The sequence below is a fragment of the Ruditapes philippinarum genome, unplaced genomic scaffold, assembly GCF_026571515.1.
Source record: "Ruditapes philippinarum isolate M1 unplaced genomic scaffold, ASM2657151v2 ctg7529_1_1_1_1, whole genome shotgun sequence".
In the NCBI taxonomy this organism is placed as follows: Eukaryota; Metazoa; Mollusca; class Bivalvia; order Venerida; family Veneridae; genus Ruditapes; species Ruditapes philippinarum.
In genome coordinates, this window is record NW_026856841.1 from 72,725 (window position 1) to 83,899 (window position 11,175).

The 11,175-nt window shown below is 31.9% G+C and overlaps 1 protein-coding gene across 1 annotated transcript; it reads left to right on the forward strand.

Annotated features, from left to right (window-relative positions):
* Nucleotides 1-2,328: 2,328 nt before the first annotated feature.
* Nucleotides 2,329-10,956, forward strand: LOC132747883 (ubiquitin carboxyl-terminal hydrolase 40-like; the record flags this gene model as incomplete). Its single annotated transcript, XM_060737412.1, is given in 12 exon segments — nucleotides 2,329-2,689; nucleotides 4,050-4,117; nucleotides 4,725-4,838; nucleotides 5,343-5,468; nucleotides 5,688-5,726; nucleotides 6,167-6,313; nucleotides 6,921-7,064; nucleotides 7,644-7,769; nucleotides 8,616-8,825; nucleotides 9,071-9,385; nucleotides 10,553-10,611; nucleotides 10,799-10,956. Coding segments are annotated over 12 exon segments (1,708 nt in total), but the record flags the coding sequence as incomplete, so codon positions are not given.
* Between the last annotated feature and the right edge of the window lie 219 nt (nucleotides 10,957-11,175).

The following is an 11,175-nucleotide window of genomic DNA, read 5'->3' on the forward strand; positions in this document are numbered from 1 at the left end:
TCTTCAATCTACAGTGTAACCTGTGCAATCTGAACACATATGATATCGTTGAAACACTGTGGATTTTGGAACTTTACTGAATTAAATTCCCGAACGGAATTACAGCGGACAGTAATCCTAAAGTCATAGATTACAATTTACCAAAATATGAGGGATATGACAAAAGTTTCCATTGGTCAGATACTCAGATTAAAGGTATTGTATACAGAGCTGCATTACTGGTACTGGTACTGCAGTACGTACTGCAGCGATTTTGCAAGTACTGGTACTGATACTGAATTACTCTTACAAAATTTTGCTACTACTGGTACTGGTACTGCATTACTGTCTCAAAAAGTGGTACTGCTACTGCATTACCCAGTACTTTTGGTGTTGATAAAAAATAAAAATAACATCAAGTTTTCTCATAAGATAAAGCTGTAAATTACATTAACGATATATTTTATTTTTGTGAAAAAGTAAGTCATCAAATCTAAAGATAATTTGCTGCAATATTCCTTCAAATGTTAACATAGTTTTCATCATAAAAGCACCAAAGACTTTAAGTAAAAATTAAATTAAGATAAACAGACTAAATAACTCTTTACCCTAAAAAAACCTTATTAAAATCTTTTATTTCTTTTTATTTACTAGTAAAAGAGCAAAATAAACACTTATGAATTTCTTCTATTTTAAAAAATCCAATTTCAAGTGAAAAAAGTGATATTGTTAGCACCATAAAAAGTTGTTAATTACTTTGGTATAAATTGAACAGAGGTGTGAAGGTGTGAAAGGCAACAAAAGACTGTTGTGTTTAAAATGAAAGAATTTTGCATTGTATTTATACAGTTGATTGGTTACTAAACAATTAGATATGACATGAATATATGTTGTAAATATTGTTTTTAAAAAGTATGTTAAAACTATAAAGTTGATAATATGCTATTTTAACTTTAAAGCAGCATGCCTCCAGATTCATCCTAATGTTCATGAAAATTTTGAAAATGTATTTAAAGGTATACTATTGTTAAATGAACAAACAAAGTACTTGACACATTACAATCGGCACTTAAAATCCACGTAAATAACCAAAAAGAGGTCAAAACATGCATAAGTAGCCCCTACTGCATTAGTAATGCAGTAGAAATATGGTGATAAATACTACAAAATACAGTCATTAATTGCACATAAGAGATAAATTATCACTTGCATCTTTAACTTGTTTACTTTTCTCAAAGTTTTTGTAATCTTTTTTTCCAAGTTTAATTTTCTTGAAATATTATTGGTCATCTGGAGGCATGCAGCTTTAAAGTAAATTATGATTTTATTTCTTTGCTGAATAATATTTGCAATTATTTGTTTGACACTGTATTAATTCAATCTTTGATGAATATAAAAAAGTAATGGTACTGATACTTAATTACTTCACCAAAAAAAGTACTGGTACTGCAGTACCGAGCTAAAATCTAGTACTGGTACTGGTAATGGTACTGCATAATTTGCCATATACTGGTACTGGTACTTCAGTACTACACCCTTAGTACTGATGCAGCTCTGATTGTATAACATTGATTCGCACAACCAATCCTATAAGCATGTGCCATGGATTTGTCTATTTCAGTATTATAAAGGGACTCCACTGAGGTTTTTTTGACATGACAGGATTGTAAACATTCCCCCGAGATTTTGTGTACCAGTTGATGTAGGTCTGAACCAATCACTAATTTGCAAATTTTCAGATCATTTCTTCGCCCTGTTGTATTTTAGTCCTGTTGTAAAATTCTGTCTATGTACCCTACCCTACCTAGCAAGTTCGTTGACAAATTCTTATTGGATGTTTAAGTAAGAGATGATTCCATCTATCACAGGTATCGCAGGTTATTATAGCTACCTCCTGTCTGTCACGCACAATATATATCCACAATCAATACAGTTATCAGTCATAATGGCATAAATTTAAGTGATTAAACACAAAACACTATCAATTTTTCAAACACTTAGTAATATTCCACTACTTTTTACACGGTAAATATTCTTTGAAAATAAGTTAATAAAACACGAAACAAATATTAATTATATACTGTACTGTACTCGAACTCGAATAAAGTAATATAATGCGGCCTGTACTGAATTTATTTAACGAGTTCAATAATTTATGTATTGAAATTACACTCATTCAATTTCAATATCAACATTCAATTTATTATTCGAATATGATAATAAAATTTATTATAGGTGGACTTACTCGGAAATTTTATATAAAATGCCAGCAGTAGAAAAATGATTTAGTGTACCGAAACCCAATTCTAAGCGTAGGGGAAGAACATGTTCCAAATTTTATAACGACAAAAATTTCAATCAAGACAGAACAAACAAAATGGAGTCAAGTTTCACTTTCGACATGACGTGAAATTTACATTTTTTTCCAGAAAATAGTTGCTCCTTGTTATATTTTTAGTCACTGTTATTCTGTTGAGTATTAGTGCAGTTTATGAATTGTTAGATAGTATGGAAGGCGTATTTGGTAATTTATTTGAAGGGGAAGGACAGTCAAGTGAACAGACTGCTCAAACTCGTAGTCGTAAGTCGGGAATTCCATCTCCACCCAGGCCAAGAGGACAGTGTCAACTTAGCGGCCTTGACAACCTAGGAGCTACATGTTACTTGAATTCATTGTTACAAACTTTACTGTTGACACCAGAATTAAGAGGTATTTTATTAAGTCAAACTGTTAAAGGGACTGCACTTTGGTTATTTGGCATGACAGTCAAGGAAATATTTTTTTCGAGATTTGTGTTCCATTAGATGAAAGTTCTGCTAGAAAACTTGTATGCAAAATTTCAGATCATTTGGTCACTCTTGTTTTCCCAAAATAATTATTCTAATTGTGCAAAAATGACCAACATTGCAACGGTTTTCACTCAAATCAGGCAAAGATTAGCGCATAATACAAATTACAATTGTCAATTTATTTCTAGGTATATTTAATATGAAATTAGACAAAGCCTATGAACGGGAAAGTCATTAAAAAAATCCTTTCATTCTTTCCGTTTTAAAGGTGTCATTCGATATTACATACACCGCTTCCGTTTACACTCGGAACACTCGACGATTATTACTTATCCGAAAAGTTGAGATTTGTTCCGTTATCGCAATACCCCGCCTATTATCATTGACATACATTGTAAATGGCGGCCCCCGACTAGAACTGACACTGAAAATTTCATTGATAGGTATAGAATTCTATATATTTTTTAACTGTTTTTTATTTGATTTTCTTTTAAATATTCACGTGTAGTCTATAGCCGGGCAAGCCAAAGCCCGGACCCGCTTTGCGGGCCCCGTCTTTGACTGCCCCGTATTAATTATCTTTCGCACATATTTCTGTTTAAGTGCTCAAGTTGATCTTTGTAAGAAATTTAAATTTTATGTTTTCGATCAGATTTTTGGTCCTTAGTGAAGTTCCTTTAACAAGTTAATTAATTGTTGTTTCTACATGTATCTGGGACTTAAACTATTTGTATGCAGTAAATTTTTGCTTTGCAAATTATGAATTTGGAAAAGCCAGTTTGTTATTTTCTTTTCAAAGTGAACCCACCCGTTTGTCTCAAGAATAATAACCTTTCCATACACGCCATACCAACTTGGACACCAGGTGACTGTCATGGCTGACTGACTCTTACGTTTTCATCTTGTTATCCCCAAAAATGGATAACAGTTTCAAAAATGGAAGCATGATAAGTCCATGTAGGAAATTTAGCTTATGTCAAAGGTTCAAAACTATTCGCTGTGGGTTCGAATCCCGACAGGGACTTTGGATTCTTTCATGTGAGGAAGCTATCCAGCTAGCTTACGGAACGTCGGTGGTTCTACTCAGGTGCCCGTTCGTGCCTGAAATAATGCACGGAAGGGCACCTGAGGTCTTCCTCCACCAGTAAAGCTGGAACGTTGCGATATGACCTATACTGTGTCGATGTGACGTAAAACCCAAAACAAACAAATTCAAATAAAGTACATGCTAACATTGGTAATTCCCATTATGAGATGTATGAAAAACTTGTCTATTTCAGATGGATTATTTTGTTTGTCAGAGGATGAATTAGGAAAATTATGTGATGCTGACAAACCAGAAGCAAAGGTATAATTATGGTTTTAGATGTTCAAAGATTTTAGGTTAAATGTAGGCAAATAATTTCAGTGTTTTTTTTACCTTAACATCATTTTGACCTACATGTATTGGTATTTATTTTATACCAATTACATATTCACTGTTTAGGCATAATTTAAAGTGTACATATAAAATGATTTATTCTGCAATAAAAGTGAGATTATAAATAGAAATAAAGTATATGTACATTAATGTAGTGTTACACGACTGCATGTAGAAAGAAATTATTAACAAAAGCATTGGATTTGTGAACAGATTTCATATAACTTTTTTGAAATTTATATAATAAGGTACCTTTATTGTAGGCATAATTTTTCGTTGACAAGCCTATAGTGTAACACTAATATTAGGGCGCTTTAATTCTATGTTTATGTATATCACAAATTAAGTCACTTTTAAGTGTTATTACACTAGTGTAATATTGTTTTTATTGAATGACTTTATTATACTCCTGCGCCACGGTTTATGTGATAATTGTGCATGTTTAATAAAAAAATACACCAAAGATATTAAGAGGTATAAAATTGAATAGTTCTGCAGCAGGCATTATATATGTGTATGATAATGTTTTTTACAGGTCAGGGTGATTCCTATCCAACTACAGAGGTTGTTTGCAAGATTATTACTGAAAAATTGTCAAAGTGTTTCAACCAAACATCTTACACATAGTTTTGGATGGATAAATGATGAGGTATATAGAAGATAGTAAATACTTATAAGTTATATATCAGTGTTCGAAATTAGCAGTAGTCCTATAGCCCCTGACTACTAAATTTCTCCTCGGGCTACCAACTTTTTACAGTAACAAGCCCGACCAGACTACTGTATTTTCAGAGGCAATATAAACAACTGTTTTGAACAAATGAATCATGCTAGTGAAATGTCTTTTGGGCTAGTGAATATTCCAATCTGGTAGTCCAACCGGCCTATCCAAATTTCTTACACTGATATATATGTACATATGATGTTTGAATCAAAATAAAATCAAATTTATTGATTAGATTTAAATCAGTTTGTCAATTGTTGTTTACAGGATGACCATTTAAAGAAATTAACCCTTACCATTCGATGGTACCATTACAGATACCCATAAAAATAGATAATTATGCGAACATTTTTTCAACAGAAGACAACTTTAGTGCTTTCATCACAAATATTGTCCAATTGCAAGTGATTTGCATTTTTTTTATTTCAGCAATTTTATCAGAGTGATGTACAAGAATTGAACCGTATATTGTTTAGTGCAATTGAAAGTTCATTGGTTGGAACAAGTGGTCATAATCTTATAAAACAACTATACCATGGAAAATGTGTTAACCAGGTACTTACTTCATCAACATAACTGTTTATTAGTTTTTGGTAAAGTTAAAGTAAACCTGAGCTGTACAAAGTGAAAAGTTGTTTTACAAAATAAAGAGTATGTTGTTTTTTTTTATCAAACAAATAAACCTATGAAAACAAAATTATTTTCAATGTACATAAAGGATATTAGTTTTGTGTCACATTAGAGGTATTGAAGCTTTGAATGTTTATATTTCAGATTCGGTGTACTGAATGTGGCAAAGTTAGTGAACGTGAGGTAAGAAATATAGGTGTAATCATTTTCTGATATCATTAACACAATTTCTTAACATTTAAAGTACATCTCCTAAAATGTTAACATTGATTTGGTTTATACAGAATTTATTTTAGTTTGATTGTGTAGAAAGTTATAAGCTTAAAGACATACTTGGAACCAACCAGTACTGAGCAATGAGTGTAAAGTTTCTTGCTCAAGGAAACAATGACTTGCCCTTGATTGGGTTTGAACCCACTCAACACCACTTAGTAAACATTAATTTAGTACTTTAAGTATACAAAAACAGATTGTTATGGCATGGCTGCATTATCCTAAGGCTTTATATAATTTTCTGATTTAGAACTAGAATTCTAAAAACAGTCCTCACTGCTAAAGTGAATAAGAGAAACTTTATAAAGAGATAGGACATTTGTTATGATAAAATTTATATGTTGTTACAGGAAGAGTTCTTAGATGTCCAGGTAGCTGTAGCTGGCATCAACAGTCTAGAAGAAAGCCTACGTGTGGCTTATAATGACATTGAAATGTTAGACGGCAGGAATCAGTATAAATGTGGAGGTTGCAAGAAGTTTGTTGATGCAGAAAAGGTAAAAGTATAAATCACTGTGTACAACAGGTTAAGTTGAGTGAAAGGAGGAATAGTTTCAGTAGAGGTTGTAGAAAATAAAACACTGTGTACAATGGGTGGTGTGACGTTAAAGTAGCATCTGACATTGAAAGGTGAAATAAAATAAGTAATGATGACTGCAAGGAGGTAAAAAAGGGATAAAGTGTGACTCCTTGAAAGCATTAATCACATCAAAATTACATGAAAATTGCAGACTCAGTTTGATTGAGTCTGAACATGAGGAATAATGAAAAGGTGCAACATCGGTCATGCCCCCTAGCAACGGCTTGAGCGGTACTCAATTTTCAACACTTAAAATGTTGGAATCAGTTACCCTGAAGAACCAGAAAAACATAATTTGAAATTTACAATAGGTAATGGAAAGTAAAGTAAAGTGATAATTACAAAAAAAGATATCAGTTCTAATGTAAAGTCTGCCAAGTCAATTGTAACTGTTATTATTTTATTGCTATTACTATTCATGAAGAATTTATTATAAATATGTACAAAATGATTCCTGCCCAGATAGCAACATAATTTTTTATTTCCTGCTTAATGTTTGATAACCAGAGATTTCTAATTTACAGGGCGCTAAGTTGAGAAAATTACCTTCAATTCTCACAATGTCCCTGTTACGATTCAGCTTTGATTTCCAGAAGTTAGAGAGATATAAAGAGACAGGGAAGTTCTCGTTCCCACACACCATCGACATGAAACCATACTGTGAAAATGTAAGACATTATTATAATTTTCGCACATTATTATCGCAAATTGTATTTTTCACCAAAGATTTTAAATGGAAATAACTTAGTTAATACTAATTTGTATTAGTTTAATTGGATTAATTGGATGGAAGCTATAAGCTTATTGAAACACTATCAAATCTGTTCTTGGAACAAACCAGTACTAAGCAATGAGTGTGTTTCTTGCTTCTGGAAATAACTATAAGCTTGCCCCTAACAGGCCAAGTGGTCAGCAATCCTTAGAAAACTAGAAATGGAAATTATTGTAACTAGAATGTTGGCAGGCAAGAATCTAGGAGTGAACAATTTCTTCCATGGGCAATTCTGCCTACAATTCTCAATTGCATATAATATGTGCAATTTACAACAGGTCAATCAAAGTATGGTAATGCTGTTTTTTCTGTTTTCTGAACATTATCTTGATGATGAGCATCAAGTTTATGAGACATGAAATTAATGTTTCATACAGCAGACAGCAAGAATCAAAGTTTATGAGTCATTAAATGTATATTCCATACAGCAGACGGCAAGAATCAAAGTTTATGAGTCATTAAATGTAAATTTCAGACAGCAGAAGGCGAGGATCTTGTGTATGAACTGTTCTCTGTAGTTATCCATATAGGAGGGGCTCATGGTGGTCATTATCATGCCTATATTAGAGACATTGACGGTCTCGGACATTGGGTGACACCTGTAAGTTATCCTTGTATTCTTAATTTGATTTGTAACCTTTAACCTGCTGAGAACTGAAAGCAATAAGCCTTTGCCACCAGTATTAAGGCAGCCTTATATGTGCAGTCTGACATGGCTTTATATAGTTGGTAGCTCAGTTATTGTATTATGATAATGAAATCCCTTAAAATTTGAATGGACTGCTCCAAATTCAAAGCAGGGCAAGTCAATTACACATTTTTCAGCAAGTGAAGGGTTAAGACAATGTTCTATAATATTCATGTGTATCTATTTTTTGATGATTCTATATTATTTCTTTGCATGCTTCTAGATAAGTGGAATGTATCAATATATTGACTATTAAACACCACAGCCTTTGATCTTGATTCTTGAAAATAACTTGTGTGATGAACTATTGCTAGGAAGAATAACTCACAGTTCACACGTAGTTATTTGATGGTCTGTGAACATTATTTAAAATTTTAGATATTTCATTGTTCGATTGTTCATTTCCTTGGAAATAAAATGCTTTAAAGAGGATCTACCTGATATGTTTATAAAGATTTGACAGTAAAACACTAAACTTTAATTGCAATTATATTATAACAAATATTACATGAAAAGCACATACATATGTACTGTAAGATTCTATATAGCATTTTGCTGTCTTAACAGCGGTCTCTGAATCATTTATGTTAAAATACATGCAATATTTGTGTCTGCATATTTGATTTTTGCCATTTATACATATTTTCTTCCTATACGTCAATGTACACCTGCTTCCTCCAGTTTTATTTCGGAAGAATGTGCTGAAATATTCAATTAGTAGCTGAATTAGGATTTAACTTGTTTGATTGGCTATTTCAGGAAGATGAAGAGATTGTGGTCCCAACAGATCCTTTGACAGGAAATGTTGATTTTATAGAATGTGAGTCTCCCATTGAGCTTGTACAAGTTATACTGAGTAGACAAAAGAACAAAGGGATGTCTTTAGATAAACTTCATCAGGAGATACTGAAACAGACTGGTTTATCATGGAACAAAAGATTTAAAGGAAAATATGGCCCAATTACAAAAGTAAGAATCACTGCTAATTAAAGAGCTGTTTTTTTTTCTATTTTGTAAATATTATTTATGTTAAAGCTAGACAAATGAAAAATAATGTATAAATAAACAAAATGGAACTGTATTATCTCTCTACCTTAAGAGAACCTCTGCATGGATCCTCAACATATTAGTTTTTACAATCTTTTTTTGTTGATAAACTTCTATTTTGTTTTCAATAATAGTTATGTTAATATCATATTATTTTTCTTTTTCAGTTTTTAAGCAAATACGATGACAAGTTTATTTTTGATTCTACACAAAATTATGTATCTCTGAAAATATATGGACCCAGCAGTGACACACAAAATAATCATGACGAAAAAAGTCCCCCTAAACCTTCCTCTACCATCTCTAACAGTGACTGTCAATGTTCATGTGGCCATGACAATAACAGAAGTAATCCAATTGATGTAAACAAGGATCCAGCCAGAATTAAGTCATGTGACCAGTCATGTGATAAATGTGCTAGGAGTTGTGGGATTGATAAATATGCTCAGGGTGAATTCAAGGAATATGAACAAAGGAAACAGGTGAATGTTAATTTTGATTGAATTGTTTCTGAGAATGCTTGACCAAAAGTTTTTGTCACTAATAAAAGAATCAAGCTAGTCAGCATATCTGTGAAGTCTTACCAAGTTTTCATTGTTGGTTGACCAACTTCAATATATTCAACATCATATTCCTAAATTGGTAATTGACACTCCCAAAAAATATGCTGGATGAGTTAATTTAAGATATGTACTGGTAGTAGGAATGGTTTAACATTGTAAGCTGTTTAAGCCTTATTGATTGATAAATATGCCTAAAGTGTCCCTCTTCATAAGAATATTTTCGACTCAAGTAGACACCTGGGCAGAACTACAAAACTGGAAATTTTCATCAGGCAAGAAAATTTAATGTTTTATAGTGGAATCAAAAGGCAGGGGATTTAAAGATTACAACCTATACTGGTTGGAGAGATAACTCCGACACTAAATCACATATTTTTTGCAATATTTTAATTATCTTCCAGTATATTTTAAATATTGAACCACCTAAACAAAGTTCAGTTCAAAGACTTTACATTACACCACAAAAACTATGTATGAAAATGGAATCTGGTACTTCTTTAAGGTCTTGAATGATGTATACAAAACATGGTCTTTTTACCCCACAACAGTAGATAAAGTCGACACTTAAATTTTTAAGTTAAAAATGACTGGAAATTCAACATCAATAATTTATTTTTACATCTTATATGGTTTATCTATTATTTGTAAATATTTAAACAATTTTTCAAAAATCTTTCCCAAGTCAGTGGCCTGTGGTCAATACATTTCTAACTACCTTACTGTAATTTAGTAAAAAGAACATTTTGAAGCAGTTTTTGCCTACAAAAAGTTTAGGTTATTTGAAAAACATTAAAAAGTCTACCAAATTATAATAAATCATCACATTCTGTCCTGTTCCTATACTGTTAGGTGAGCATGTGCTTATTTGTTGAAAAACAAAGCTAAAACACTTATATTTATCAAGTGTCGGGGTTATCTATGCGTCGGAGTTATCTCTCCGACCAGTATATACTGTAGCTTACAAATAACAAAAAAGTGATGAAAATATTATATAAAATATTTGTATGTGACTTTATTTAGCTTGTCCCTCAGCATTTGTGCATTTAGATTCTAAAAGTGATACATTTTGTACATGCTAAACATAAGCAAGCTTGCTTACAAAAAACAAGAGTGATGACCATACAGCTTCATTTACATGAAGTCATGTAATGATATTAACAGTGTTACATAACTTGTAGAGACTACCTGTAATTTAATATGGTAAATTTATTTTCCATTGCTAGTCTTTTAATCAAGTTATCATTTATGAATATTTGTAATTTTTCACCATATGTCTATGACTATTTCATATGATATATGTTTTTTTACAACAATTTTTCTACAATATTACAGAGTAACAGAGAAACCACATCCTGGTAAAGCTTGGTTTGACTTTAATGATTCTCGTGTACATCCTATATATGAGAAAACAATAGAGAAACAATTCACAGGCAAGGAGAGTGCCTATATGTTGTTCTACAGGAAGAAATCTCTTGTACGGCCTAATACAGGTATTTTTAAAAAAAGCAGTTTCTTTAATATTAGAATCTAAAATAACATGAGAGGTTTGGGAAACATGTATGACTGCTCTTGTTGCAAGCAGCTTGTCATCTTGCATACCAAATTTGAAGGCCAGTTTCTGTTGTAAATGTTCCCATGACCTTGAACTTTGACCTACTGATTTATATGATCCAATTATGAATTGGAAAGCATGATGTGATTGGGTCGTT